This window comes from Colias croceus, chromosome 17, assembly GCF_905220415.1.
Source record: "Colias croceus chromosome 17, ilColCroc2.1".
Lineage (NCBI taxonomy): Eukaryota > Metazoa > Arthropoda > Insecta > Lepidoptera > Pieridae > Colias > Colias croceus.
Window position 1 is genome coordinate 9,093,805 of NC_059553.1, and position 15,360 is coordinate 9,109,164.

General features: G+C 32.9%; 2 protein-coding genes across 2 annotated transcripts; both read right to left on the bottom strand.

The window, feature by feature from the left end:
* Window positions 1-612: 612 nt before the first annotated feature.
* LOC123699138 (cuticle protein 2-like) lies at window positions 613-2,566 on the bottom strand. Its single transcript, XM_045646015.1, has 4 exons — window positions 2,454-2,566; window positions 1,595-2,031; window positions 1,234-1,364; window positions 613-898 (listed from the first exon to the last, which is right to left on the bottom strand). Exons 1-4 carry the CDS (start codon window positions 2,460-2,462, stop codon window positions 663-665), a joined length of 813 nt encoding a protein of 270 aa, XP_045501971.1. The 5' UTR covers window positions 2,463-2,566; the 3' UTR covers window positions 613-662.
* A 7,556-nt stretch (window positions 2,567-10,122) lies between these two features.
* Window positions 10,123-13,074, bottom strand: LOC123699209 (translation initiation factor IF-2-like). Its single transcript, XM_045646107.1, has 3 exons — window positions 13,034-13,074; window positions 11,884-12,760; window positions 10,123-11,519 (listed from the first exon to the last, which is right to left on the bottom strand). Exons 1-3 carry the CDS (start codon window positions 13,040-13,042, stop codon window positions 10,267-10,269), a joined length of 2,139 nt encoding a protein of 712 aa, XP_045502063.1. The 5' UTR covers window positions 13,043-13,074; the 3' UTR covers window positions 10,123-10,266.
* Window positions 13,075-15,360: the final 2,286 nt, after the last annotated feature.

Sequence of the window (15,360 nt, forward strand, 5' to 3'; positions counted from 1 at the left end):
GTATTTGTTGTGTTACGAGTTTCTATGCCAATATTATCAAGATATATTTGTATTTTTGATGTTTGTAGTTAATAATCTCAAAAACAATTAGATGGTATTTAAATTTTCTTTCTCCGATGGATAGAGACAGTTTTTCTAAGGAACTATAAAAGCTGTATTTTTTTATCCGGAATCAATCTGAAGCGTTCAAAATTAAACTCATTTTGAACTATTATTTTAATATTGCAGTGTAATTTTTATGTAAGTTACTATCGGATTAGGTATACCTAAAGACAATAATTGTGATGAACATGGTGTGCTTAAAAATTAATTTAAAAAATGCATAGAGAATGTTGCAAGATATTAAAATTGATGCTATTACTTATTATTTGAAGGCGTATAAATGTAGTTACGTATGATGAAGTGCATGATTATCGGCCATTAACAGCGGGGTCAATTATTTTAGTCAATCATCTTCAATCTATTTTAGAAGAATATATTAAAAGTCTAATTAAAATTAGAATTAAAATCCAATTACCTAATCTACCTGCATCCTTTGGAAATATTCAATAACACATTTTATGGCTAAGTTTTATGGTCATACAATTTGGTTAAGAAAATAAAACGAAAAACTCTAAAAAATATAATTTATTAACTCTAAATCCGTGTCAATTCCAGTCTATTCAATATCTGTATCTACCACCAGCTCTAGGAGGTAAATAAGTCTTGGCTCCAGTCACCTGGGGATTCTGGAAGTCCTGTTCTGGAATACCATTCTGGGTTCTGAACGCAGCAGAGTCAGTGACGATGGTGTCGTCATTTTGAGGAATGTTGTTTATGGTGTTAGCGTTTGAACCACCGTTGTAGTTATCATAGACTTGTTGGGAGTCGTTCTCGTATTTACCTTCAGTGTATGAGCCTGAAAATAAATATGACGATTAGGAATGTGAAGGATATATTATTATATTTAGAATAGTGATTGTTTATGAATGTATTTTTTTTTCATAAGGAAAGAAAGACAGAAAGCTATATTAGTTTTCAGTGGGTATAATAGGGTAACTAATTCGATGAAGCTTAATTTCAAAAATTGTGTTTTGTCTACTGTTGCTTTCACCATTCGATTTAATAATTGTGTGTTCCATTAATTATAATGGTAGATACTGCGTAAGAATTTTTTTTAGATAGCAAAGATTTTAGATAAGTAGTTATTTTTACGAAAAAAAACATTTAATTTCATAAAAGAAAGAAACAAACCATCGTCATAGATGCCAGCGGCTTCATCTCTCGCGTTTTGTTCGAGAGCCTTTAAGATTTCAGCAGGGATTGGTGGTGGAGTAGGCAGATGGGCTCCCTCAGGACGGAAACCATTTTGGTCAGCTGTGTACCTGTTATTAAAAATAAGTTAAGACTTGAAGCTTTATTTACTGTACCGCTAGATGATTGTGACTAGACTTCTTCTGGAAGCTCTTTTGAACCGTCATTATATCTATAGTTTTATTTGCCGCCGAGAAGATAGAGATATCAAAAATAGTAGAATTCATTGATTACTGAAGTTATTTATCAGATAAAGTACAGCAATTAAAATTCTAACTGCAATGCAAAAATATATACAAACCTAATGCTGTACTGCACGCCATCATCACCAATATAAGAAAAACCTCCCTGCGCCTCTACACCATTCGTGGCTACACCATTCTCCTCAGCAGTGATCCCGTTTTCAGTTTCAAAAGCATAAGAATACGAATCTCCATCATTCACATTTTCCTGACGAAGAATAGCGGCATTCCTTTCAAAAGCCGCTTGTGTTCTTTCTTGTTGTCCAAATGCATTGTAATTGTTACCATCTCGGTTAATATTAGCTTGTTTGTTATCATAAGTGTTGTATTGACCGTTATTGGAAGGACCAAAGTTTGCGGAATCAGAAGATCTCAATCCAAAGTTTGGTGTATCAAGGAAGTTGGCACCGCCAGAACTTTGGGCGTAGGAAGGGGGTAGGTAGGTGTTGTCTAGCTTGTCACAGCTAGACAAGGCTACCACAGCAAGTACGATGAACTGTAAATAAAATAATAAAGTTTAGATTTCTTGGTTATATTATTAAGTAAAAGATGGGCACCGAATAGAGCAGGATGTTTATCAAGTCAATTTTTAAGAAATATTTCATGAACTTTCAATTTTCACATGAAGAACATACCTAATATAATAATCAGAAACTAAAATCCTTTATGGATGTAAACAGATATCTATAATATATTAATTAAATTTTACCAATTTGGAAACGATAGTAACATTAAAAACGAATATACAATTTTAAAATACGCACAGTACAGAACTACTTTTAAGTTTTATGCGTAACAAACAACTTAAACAATTATAAACAAATACTGCAATTCACAGAGCCACAAATCGCAAAGCATCCACAGTACCAATAAACTAAACAATATTATCCATATTGAAATAGAAAGCTTAGAAATTACCAGTTTCATGGTGAAGAAGTGACTAGTTGCTACCTGGTAAACGTCTATAGACAGAATGTTGTAAGAAAAAAATCATGTGCTTTATTTATAGTTGATGCTGATGTTCATATCGATCTATATTAATACGATGCTCTTTATTAAATCGTGCTTCGATGTTGTAATCCAAATAATACGCGAAATGGACGCATCACTACGCGGACGGTGTTATGCAAGACAGTGGAATATAGTTTATTTTCTATCTTTCAGACATTTGCTTATGATAATATTATGCTGTCAAATTGATAGCGATCTCAATTTTGCATGTGAAATAAAAATCTTAAATTTAGATAGCTTTACAACTTTCAGGTATTGTTTATTCAGTAAGTCGAAAGTCTTCAACTGCGCTACCAGTGGAATGTCGGCTTGCTCCGGAATTAACATAAAAAGATCATACATAGTTGTCCGATGATCTGCCTCGTTTTTTTGAGAAACAAATTCCTTACCTATATCATAGATCCGTCCGTCATAGATCATGAAAGTTACTCGAAGTTTACCACTATACAATAAAGACATTTATTTCTGCATCATTGTATTATTAACTATTATAATTATCAAATAATTTCAACATGAAAAAGGTTTAGTATACTAAGATTAAAAAAACGTAAGATTTTATATTTCTATAATAATTTAATTGTATACAATTGCATGTTATAAGTTGAAGATGGTGAAAGTTTTCAGTCAGCCAAAAAAAAAATTCAACTCTTAATTTCTGATTTGTACCCTTCTGCATAACACCATCTCCTAACAAATGTAACTCCTATGGTACTATTCAATGGCGACCTTGCCAATGTTCAAGCGACCTCAATCTAAAGCTCAAATTACATTAGCAATTAAAAGATGCACTCGTGATCTTAAAATGCAGTTTATTTGTAACAAATACTGTTCGCTATTTTTTAAGCTGACATTTGCATTAAATAGATATGATTATTTTCGTAATCAGTTTTTGAATGTCGGAATTTTAATGTTTTATGAAAAGGTTTATGCTAAATCGTGTGATTATATCAAGGTTTTTAGTTCCTGTCAGGACAAATAATAATACAATAAAATCATTACTATTTTTGAATCTGATTATCACAGTGTAGGTACTTAAATGTTTAACTATACTTTTCTGTATGTGTATGTTTATATGATGCAACTCGCTAACAATCCTAGCTAAGACATTTTCTCTACTAGAGGACTTTAAATTATTTCTTTCTTTCAATTTTGCACTAGGTCTTAAACTAATTTGTGATTGGAACACTGGAGTGCTTACTTGGAAGTAAGCAAATAAAATGCTTGTCATGAGGTTCTGTTCTTCCTTAACACTATTATAGAAATAAAATTATAAATACATACCTTAAATATAAAAGAATATCGAGATGTAACCTGTAATATATTTTCTACTTCAATCAAATATACTTCTTCAATAAAATATACTTTCTGTACTTCAATCAAGAGAAACTGAGAAACGTAAAAACGTACAAGAAAAGAGAGCCGTTAAGTACCTAATACATACATTAGATCCTGATTGAGTAATCCATACATTCGTATCCCATTAGTATAAATGTGAAAGTTTGTTATATTAATAGTAAATAATGTGTGAAGGCCGTTTCCAGCCTAATTCGTGACGACCTATGACAAATGAAGGGACGACACTATTTCGAGAACCGCATTACGTAAATATTATGTTTTTCAGTGTTTGTTTGAAGACGTTTAATCTGATAAACTTTACACATGTTTTCTTGTTATGTATCCTCATTATTATAAACTAGCTGTGCCCCGCAGTTTTACCCGCATTTCTCCGCTCCTGTTGGCCTTAGTGAGGTGATATACATCCTATAGCCTTCCTCGATAATATAATGGGGTATCTAACTCCGAGACAATTTTTCAAACCGGACCAGTAATTCCTGAGATAAGCGCGTTCAAACAAATAAACTCTTCAGCTTTATAATATTAGTATAGATACTGTAATATTGAGAAAGATTTGAATTAGACAAGTTAATGTAATAATGTACATGCGGGTCAATAGGCCCTTATTAACGTTTAAATTAAACTAATTTGTTTTGTTCATCTTTATGTCGTATTTCTTATAATTGTGAGAGATAGCATAGTTATACATTCAGTTATTTAGTCTTTATTATTAAGTCATTAACGATGGAAATATTATAATTATTATAATATACCAACTGGGCACTTTTTTCATTTAAGGTTAACATATCTTTTTTAATTGAAAATATCCTAAAATGCATCCTAAATGTATAATAGTATCCGAATTGAAAAAAAATAGTACAGTATTAGTATATACTGAAAAGCTTTTCTTTTAACTTCACGTGAATTATGATAACGGAACAAATAAGTAAATTAAAAACTTTAATTTAATAAATACCCAGAAACGCAAATGAACATTTAAACGTCATTAAAGCTAATATAGTAATCAAATACAACCAAAAAGTTCAACATGTTTCATATACTTAACATTAAATTGAACATCTAACAACTTAATTTGGTACGGTGTCTCAAATGTGCCCCCTTGGGTCATGGTAAATTATAAAGTTATTTATTTCTTTTTCAATTACTTTAATAATATTAAATAAATAATTGAAGCAATTTCAGAACGTACGTTGCGTCAAATATATCCTTAACTAGGTTTCCGCCCGCGGCTTCGCCCGCGCAGTCAAAGAAACCCGCATAGTTCCCGTTCCCGTGGGATTTCCGGGATTGCGTCATTTTCCCGGGATAAAAAGTAGCCTATGTCCTTTCTCGGGTATCCAAATTTCATGGAAATTGGTTCAGTAGTTTAGGCGTGATTGAGTAACAGACAGACAGACAGACAGAGTTACTTTCGCATTTATAATATTAGTATGGATGTGCAAAAACGTGTAATCCATCTTACACATATTTTAGAGTTATATAATTTGGCCTATATCTATCAAAATATGATGTTTGATGTTGTTTGCTGAACATTTTGAACTGTTTATTTTATAGTAACTACGCTGTACTTGAACTGAAATTTTAAAATGAAAGGATTTGGTTTATCGTGGCTTATTAGATTAGCATTAAAATAATTTAACCATTCAATAGCATAACTACTGACTAACTCGGGTAAGCCGCGGAAAGTTTCTATAACATTATAATAATATACAAAATGGTGGTAAATGTAAAAAAAAAATGTAAAGACGAATCAAAAATACTTCCAGTTAAAATGTAGAAGCCCTTCTGGCTAACATTGAGAGACACCACACAAACAAAAAAGCTTCTAGATGAAGAAGAAGTCTAATTGAATAAAAATAAATAAATGTCTAAAGAAGTCTAATAAAAATTTGTTACTAGCTTTCCTCCCGCGGCTTCATCTAAAACCTAATGAATTATATTCGAAACCGAAAACCGAAAAAGCGAAATTTTAAAGATTTAAGCATACATAGGGATATAGGGACAGAGGAGGCGACTTTGTTTTATACTATGTAGTGTCTAGCTGTCCTGGCAAACGTTGCTCTTATCACTTAGGCCTTAGGTGTATGAAAAATAACGCAATTGACTAAAAGTATAGCTAATATGATAACCAGGAGCATTGTACTATTCTTTTAGAATATTGATAGTAAGTTAGAATTTAAACGTAAGTATATCGATCCCTCAAACTTTATACATATTGAATTATTTTATAATAAACCGTAGAAACGTTATAGAAATATTATGTAAAAAGATCTGGAACGCAAAAATCACACAACCTTCGCACGCAAGCTGGATAGAGCTTAAAGTCAATGTTACAATCATTTCACGAAAAATCACGAACACGGCTACTTAACACATAACGAGCTCATTACTTCCACGCGTGAAGTTTTGAAACAATTTAAATTGCCGTTTTGTAAGCGTAATGTAATGCGATGGTACATGATCGGTAAAGTTATAGCCAATTTAAAAGTATTCAAAATTATTTATCATTACATAGTCAACAGTCAACAAAGTCGCTGTTGCTGTCTGTCATTCGCTATGTATGCTTATAGTAGGGGAGCCCAAGAGGGGATTTTGGGATTTACTCGAGCGCGTCAGATTACTATAAGGGACGGTACCTTAGCTATTCATTAGTACCTCTAGTCAATATGAGCAGTTATGGTTGGTGGGTGCGCTCAGGGGCCCCGCTGGAAAATTTGAATAATCCATAATTCCCTAAGGTTGAGCTCGAATCGTCAGATTAGCGAAATGGGGACTTCTTATATTGTAATTAACCCCCCCATATATTAATCTGACGCGCTCGAATAATATTACTTTAATTTTTTACCCTTTCTTCATAGCGATTAAATCGCCACTTAAATCGTCAGATTAACGTATACTATTTTCCAGTGACGTCCTGGAGCATGCAAAATATCAATATCTAACGCGCTTGAGTATTTCCAAGCCAATTTTTTTCTTTTTTAAATTAAAAAAAAATCAAAAAACCCTTCCCCACCGCTAAAAGTGAAAACATTATAGGACCTTTTTTTCTCGCTATGGTCTAATCTACCAATTCTAATAGGTTCCCGTGACGCTCGAGTAAATCCACATCCCACCAAAAACATAAATGTAAAAATTGGAGCCGAGTTCAATCGTTGACTTAATTTGCCAAAAAAGAAATGAGATCTAATTAATGTGTGCCAAGTTCTGCAGACAGTCCAGAAATTTATTTATAAAGATGTATTAAGTTCTTAAGTTGACTGAAAACTCAATTGTTTTATTTTCCCTTAGAGAACAATGTTTATTCAAAATATAACTTTTTAAATTTGAATAATATAATTATTTTCACAAAGCAAACAACTAATGACCTATTGAACCCCATAATTTGATGAGGCTAGTTTTTAGAACTTCACAAAATATAAACAGTATGTAAAACTAGCCTCATCAAATTATGGGGTTCAATAGGTCATTAGTTGTTTGCTTTGTGAAAATAATTATATTATTCAAATTAAAAAAGTTATATTTTGGAATAAACATTGTTCTCTAAGGGAAAATAAAACAATTGAGTTTTCAGTCAACTTAAGAACTTAATACATCTTTATAAATAAATTTCTGGACTGTCTGCAGAACTTGGCACACATTAATTAGATCTCATTTCTTTTTTGGCAAATTAAGTCAACGATTGAACTCGGCTCCAATTTTTACATTTATGTTTTTGGTGGGATATCATTACTTTTTGTACAGAAAATTACTCTGCAAATTTGATTTAGGTACTTTATGAATATAATACTTTATAAATACGATTTTTTTATATTTTTTCTTGCGGATTCTTTGTATGGTTTGTTTAGTATTATTTTCTATATTTTCTTGTATGTTATGAATATCAGCGCACATTGCCCCGTCATTATCTGCAATTTTTTAAACTCGTTTTCTGTTTAAAAGATTACATGATTTTCTAAACATCCAGCGTGAATATGTACACACACTATTACAAAGATGCAAAGATCGTTGTAGAAGAATCGTCGCTTTACTCCATGACGTTACGGTATTGCCATGACGAGATTTTGAAATTTTACTCTAAACGCGCCTAAAGATGTTTCACTTATATTAATATTAATATTACGCAAATTAAATCATTTCGACCTTCGACAAAGCCTTCTTCCATTACACTGAAATTAAAAATAAACTAAACACTCATAAATAAAGAATAAAGAAATGTGAATTTGTAAAATTATATGTTACTAGCTTCCGCCCACGACTTTGTACGTGCATCCCCGTTTTTCCCCGTTCCCGCAAGAATTTCGGGAAATCCTTTCTTAGGGGACGCCTACGTTATGACATCTACCTGCATGCCAAATTTCAGCCCGATACGTCCAGTGGTTTGGGCTGTGCGTTGATAGATCACTATATCAGTCACCTTTGAGTTTTATATATATAGATTTTTAACTGTATGAGCAATATTTTTATTACAATTTTCTTTTATTTTACGTTTAATAATAGTTTTGAATAAAGAAATCATGCAATCGAAGTAATCCGCCCTAGCGATACTAGCACGAGTGAGTGTGATGTCAGAGGCGCATCGAATCTACAGATGTTTCGCGCTAAAATATGTAAACTTCAATAATCTATATCTCAGGCATTTATTGATGGATTTCAAAATTTTTTTCGGCCACTGACTAGTTTTGATCTATTTTTTAAGACTAGTAAGGTGAATATACTATTTTCTATTTTTTTAAACTTTTCCATTTTTCCATACAAACAAAATTAATGTCATTGAAAAAAAAAATTAAATACAAATAAATTCAGTATTTTCTGATTTTTTCCTTTGTACACTCGCTATTACCTAGTTGATTACAAAATTTGAACTTTCTAGGTCATCTGGAAGTTGGTTAGGTTTTGTATATGTCTATAAGTCAGTCAGTCTTAAAAATTGCGATTTTTGGATATTAATATCTACGCAACTGTTTAATCTGTATTTATGAAATTTAAGGTTCTTGTTTATCTTGAGGTCCTCTTGATATGTACCAAATTTGGTTTATTTAACTTAAATAGTTTTCGAGTTATAAGGGGGTGAAAAGTGGCTCGAAATGGTTCGTGTAAATATACACACGGCTGCTGCTCGCCAGTTCTCTTCGCTTGAACTCGGCTTGACACGCTGCCGCGTGTCTAGATTTAGTATCCTGGGCTCCCCTACTATAAAACTAAACAACAGATTTTGATACGGTTTTTTCTAATAATGGTTCGCGAGGAAGGATTAATAATTGTACAATTTGTTAAGTTTTAGACATAGCAGGCGAAGCCGTGGGCAGAAAGCTTGTACTTATAGTTGCAATATGAGTAGGTAACTAATTTTCTTAGAAAAATATTAGCTAGCGGTAAAATAATTTTATTATTCAATTACCTATGCCAAATATCCATGCCGATTTACACAAATGAACTTCATAGGCAAATGATAAAATTTTATGTTCAATTATGTTCGTTAGAACGAACGCTTTGCGTCCATTTCACTATATTTCAGCTAGCCATTTATACGTACATGCTAGGCCTATTCATAAAATTTTATAGATTAGCAGCATTCCTATAATCAATTCATTTTATTAGAAATCCTTAAAGTATGTTGATCATCTCTATGTAAGTACGCAGTGTAAATGAAAGTGGTTTCTGTTGTTTGAGTAAATAGTCATTATATATTGGTCTATTTTAGATTTAACTTCGATTTTGATGTGCAAATTTTAATTGTAAGAGATTTTTTTTATATTATACTGTATTACTTTATTTGCTCAAATGCTCAATTAACTAAGTATAACAATTTGTAATATTATGCTGATACTAAAACGATGATTAAAATAAAAACGGAAGTAGGTATACTTACCTAAAATTGTATCGCACTTAAATAAATAGCATTTACAAGGTTAGTATGACTGTTTTTTAATCGGTTTAGACAGTCACTTAACGAGCACTTAATTTTTTTTTATTCTACATTAATTGTGCTCCAAATATGAGAAAATATGTAAGAAATTCTCATGAACAACAAAAGAGTCGTTCTTGAACTGTACGGTCAGGTCGTGTCGAAATATATTATGTTATATTCATATAAGTTAATTTTTAAAATAAGACACTAATACTTATAATAATAACATACTAGATAATTACATATAATTCTCTAATCTTCATTATAATATCATTATGATTGAAATAGGTAATTTTAATAAAACATAAACGGTTCATTTAAAATTCATTTATTCACTCGATCACATAGTGATCTGTAACACAATTCTATACACAATGTACAAAATATCTTAACATTTTTTTTTTACTTTTTACAATAATGCCCAGTAACTAAATTTATTCTAATATCATTTATTTACTAATACTTATATCCGTCCTGTTCGTTGAAGCTGGGTGGTTGACGAGGTCCTCCGAATTGTTCAGGGGTTTTAGCTCCACCTGATGGCCTGTTGAAGCCAGATTGAGATCCTTGACCTTGGTTAGAGTTCAGGCCTTGCGCTGGTCGGTTGTATTGGTATGGAGCTTGAATTGCTTCCTTGCCAGAGCTGGTAGCTTGGTTTTGTCCAGGTTTGTATTGCTGGTTAGCTCCAGAGAATTGGTTGCTGCCTTGGCTGCCAGGCTGGTTTTGCGAGCCCTGTCCGTTGAATCCGTTTGGTCTGTTCTGTTGATATTGCGCGTTTGATCCTTGGTTTTGTTGGTTGGAAGCGGGTTGGTATTGATTCACAGGTGCTTTTTGATATTGCTGGTTTGAAGGGCGATAAGAGCCGTTGCCCGAACCTGGCTGGTATTGACCTTGGTTACCAGACACTGGCCGGTTTTGTGTCTGACTTGAACTGGGACGAGCCTGTCCTGAAGATCCAGTAGGAGCTTGATAGTTATAACCTTGGTTTAAACCTTGTTGGTTTTGCCCTTGATTGGAACCAGATTGATATTGATTGCTTTGTCCGGAAATTGCGCTTGAAGGGCCAGTAGATCCAAAAAATGGCGATCCTCGATTAGGAGCGGAAGATCCTGATTGGTATTGCGAATTCTGTCCTGAAGGGCCGGAAAATCCGTTGGAAATTGAACCAGTTGGGCGACCATTTGTTCCTGGGAAGCCGCTACCGGATGTAGAAGGCTGATTATTAAATTGAGGGCGAGATGAGCCGGTGGGACCTTGACCATTAGAGCCTGAGCTATATTGGTTGTTCTGGGGACGATTGTATTCATAACCAGAAGCACCCAGTCCATTTTGACCACGTGGTCCATTATTGTAAGAAGCACTATTTTGAGCAGCATTGCTTTGTCCCTGGTTTTGTATTCCATTTGAACCAGCGTTTGATTGTGGATTTAATGCTTGATTTAAAGCGTCGCTTAAGCTTGGTTTGTTATTTTGTCCAGATTGACCAGATGGAACATTTTGTCCGAAACCTTGGCCTTGTGATCCGGATTGCTGATTGTTCTGTGGTTGGAAACCGAATGAGCCGCTTGTTGGTCTTCCGTTCGATGAAGGGGTGCCGTATTGCTGACTGGGACCTTGACCCTGGCTTTGTAACTGAGGTCTGTTGACCGGGCCGGAAGAATAACCTTGAGAATTATCTTCATTTTCATACTCTTCGGGTCGGTAAGCACCTGAAAATTAAACATTGTTATTCTTTTCTTAATTCATTTTTCTCAAAGTAATATTAGGCAACTGCTTAATTTATAAGAAAAAACATTTGCGGATATAAAAAATAAAATGGTGAGCACTTGAATTTATATTTTTTGGTTTTTATGGCATTCAAATGCTTTATATGGTGAGCACTTGGCAACTGATATATTTTATTTTAAAAGTTTATTATTTAAGTATTTGATAACAATTATTTTTCTTACGCATTATTTTCTGGGTAATATTAAACTATTTAATCTAATTAGATATATAGAATAATATAGAATAATAGTGATTTAACACTGAATCAATAATTAAGTTTTTAATTGTAATAATAAAATAATTTACCTTCTTGTGTGCCAGCTGCGGCAGCCTGAGCATTAATCTCAATAGATTTTAATATTTCTTCGGGAATCGGGTGCGGTGTTGGTAAATGTTCTCCCTGTGGTTGATAACCATTTTCATCAGCGGTGTATGTCACTGTGTAGGCTTTGCCATCATCACCAGTGTAAGAGAAACCACCTTGAGCTTTCACACCATCAGTAGCTACACCTGATTCTTCAGCAGATATTCCGTTAGAGGTTTCAAAGCTGTATTCGAATCTTTCACCGTCATTTTCATTAGTGTACTTCAAGATTTCAGCGTTTCTATCAGCGGATGCTTGAGCACGTTCGGGGGCAAAGTTCGTAGAGCCTTGTCCTTGAGAAAATCCTGCTCCCTGTTTAGGAAAGCCTGTTGATGCTTGTTGTTGATTGTAAGCATTATTAGAGGGTGACTGACCAAATGTATTCGATGGCGCAATATAGGCATTGGAAGGTCCAGATACAGCGTTTTGTTGAGGTCCAGCATTACCGCCAAAAGCAGCTTGATTGTAGGAAGGTCTGTTAGGAACAAATCCTTCTGAGTCAATTACAGATTGAGCTAGTCCATTGCTTGTAGGTCCTCTACCAGAAGCAGGTCCGTACACTGCGCTAGGTTGGCTAGGACCAGATGGAGCTTCGGAACCGATGTTAGCAGAAATCTGTTGTCCGGAAGGTCCAGATGCTTGAATTTGTCCGAACGGCTGCTGTCCAAAGGCCTGTTGACCGAAAGAGCCTTGAGATGATGGACCAGGAGCAGTTAGGGCACCAGGGCTACCTCCAGCTGTGCCAGCATTAGGAGGTGGAAGGTACGTCCTGTCCAATTTATCTCCATAGCAGTAAGCTACGATTGAAAGGAAGATAAACTGAAAAAAAAAAATCTTTTAATATTTCACATTTCAATTAATAGTAGCGTAGCACTAATTTCGTAGCTATGTTTGTAAACACTTTTAACACACTGAAGTAATATCGTGAATAGGTTCAGTAGTTCCCAAGAACATCGGCGCAATCCATAAAAATATACAAAACATTGTATAAATTTCGTATCCATATACAGTTAAAGTTAACAAATCGATAGTGGTATTTGTTTTAGCACCATAATATTTAGCTACGGCATTAAAATGTATTTAAATGTTTACCAGCTTCATGTCTGCTGTTACAAGTAAGGACAGACTATGAATGTACGGTTTCTTTGGAGGCATCCTATATTTATATCGTGAAATTCGTTCACCTTAGTTACTAAAGCGCTCACGGACCTAACCTTTGACTGTTGGTGAATCTTCATTTCGCTGTGTGAGTGATTGCACAAGTAACGATCGATTTTGTCGATACACTAATTATTGTAATCGTCAATCTGTGTGTTTTGTTACATTTAATTTTGATTTTTATTTCATGTGAAATTATGGATAATGAATGTCCAGTATACAGTCGCTAGTTGGTCTAATTTTGAAATTTCATGTCACTTCCTTTCATCATACACTTTTTTCAGGTATGGGTTAATCGGTACATTCTAAAACAATATGATATTTTATGAGTATATAGTTAATATGCTTCAATAATTATTGTGAAAACTGTTATCTTGTGTTTCTTTTTACGAGGAAAATAATAAATTTGAAAGTAAATTAAACCGATTTTATAAGCGCTTTCATTTGGTTACCTTTATCTCACATTAAATTCTGTTAGTATTACATAAAAACGCTGTAAGTGTTAATAGTCAAATAATATATTTTTATCTTCACATATAAAGTAAAACCATCGATTTTGTTGACTTACGATAAATCGCAGTTTTATCTACCGAAAAAAAACTCACTCTACATGACAAGAAAGCTGTGTATGAAACTTTAAAATATTATAATATTATAGCAAAAGCTTTAAGATGGTAAATATTATGAAGATCATATTATGTATGTAATGTGTATTACTGTAGGTGTAGAGAATACATTGTTATGTACCTATTACTCATAGTTATGAAAGTGAAGAATGCACTAATATTAAGTAGGTTGGTCGCACTGTGCGTGCAATAATCTCATGTTATTAACTTAACTTACAACTTAACAATCATAGAGGGCACACAAAAGGATTGCGTCAAATGTTGTTCCATTCATAGTTTTTATATACTTATATTCAATGCGAAAATAACTCTATCTATTTGTCTTTCACAATTTTAATAATTATATAAACGAATGTTTTGATTGATACGTAGATATATAGAAAAAATCTTGAAGATACGTTTCGTCGAAAAAATTATTTTATTTATTTTATTAATTTATTGTTTTATCATAATTCAACCTCTATTTCATTAGCTGTTCGTGTGAGAACCAAACATTTCATGATATCGACTAAAGCCGCGGGCGTAAATATATTAAAAATTATACCAAGTTCACACTAGTAATAACACTAATAACTGCTTATAAGTTATAATAATATACGTTCACTAATACCCTAAAGGCTCAGTGGTGTGAGCATTGCGACAATTAGGTTCAGAGTTCAATATATTCAAAGCGATAGAAAATAACAGCCAGTTTTATGTTTAAGATAAGAAATAATCGATAATTATTAATTTGTAGAATCACCTGTATGAACATAATATTATTGGGAAAGCGCGTACCATCAGACCACATCTTAGCTTTCCATCTATCAGGCTAGATTGTGGTCAAGCGCTTCCCTATCTACAATAAAAAAAAACCTATATGCATCTGCCGTCATAATAAGTGAATTCAAGGTTAAACTTAATATTGTTAAGTTATTAATATCTTAAATATCTTTCAAACTAATAAGATGAAAAATTCAAAAAACTTTTGAGTTTTTTTCTGAGCTTAATCCAAGATTAAGAATATAAGAAGGTGCAAATTGCATCTAGGTACTTTTGACAATATACAAAAAACAAAAATGAAACAACATATTTTATGAATAGGTACCTGGTATTTAATCATGTAGACCGTATATTTTGAAGAACATTGTTTTCAGGAACTTATTATGACCGGTGCATACCGATGTTCAAAGAACACGATCTTCAATAGAATAGTTTTCAATAAAATGTAATAAATAATTTATAATAAATAAGTAAGAACTACCTATCTACAAAACATAAATAGGTACCTAAGAACTGAAAAAGAAAAAAAAAACACAGAAATTTAATTCAAATTGATAGCAATTGCATATTTCAACCTATTATAATTTACAATGTGTTCCATGCAGTATTTGAATTTAAAATATAATGTATCAAAACCATTATTATCTTTATTTTTATTTAAACTTTAACTATTACAGATGGCTGTTTATGGAAGACATTACTTTTACAAGTTAAATTCGATTGAGGCCTTATTTGGTGTTGAACTCATTTAGATGTAGGTACATACATGTGTAAGCAGATGCGCTAGGTCAATCTGTCAACTAGTTTAATATTATTATTATTATCCTGTATTGAAATATATGGATTAACGACTTAAAATAAATTCGACGAGCT

Bases quoted from the DNA above. Each gene is read 5' to 3' on its own strand.
- LOC123699138 (XM_045646015.1), bottom strand. The intron at 1,365-1,594 runs GTTTGTATATAT...TTTTAATAACAG, and splicing joins GGCGTGCAGTACAGCATTAG to GTACACAGCTGACCAAAATG. The intron at 899-1,233 runs GTTTGTTTCTTT...ATTTATTTTCAG, and splicing joins CGCTGGCATCTATGACGATG to GCTCATACACTGAAGGTAAA.
- LOC123699209 (XM_045646107.1), bottom strand. The intron at 11,520-11,883 runs GTAAATTATTTT...TTTAATTTTCAG, and splicing joins CGCAGCTGGCACACAAGAAG to GTGCTTACCGACCCGAAGAG.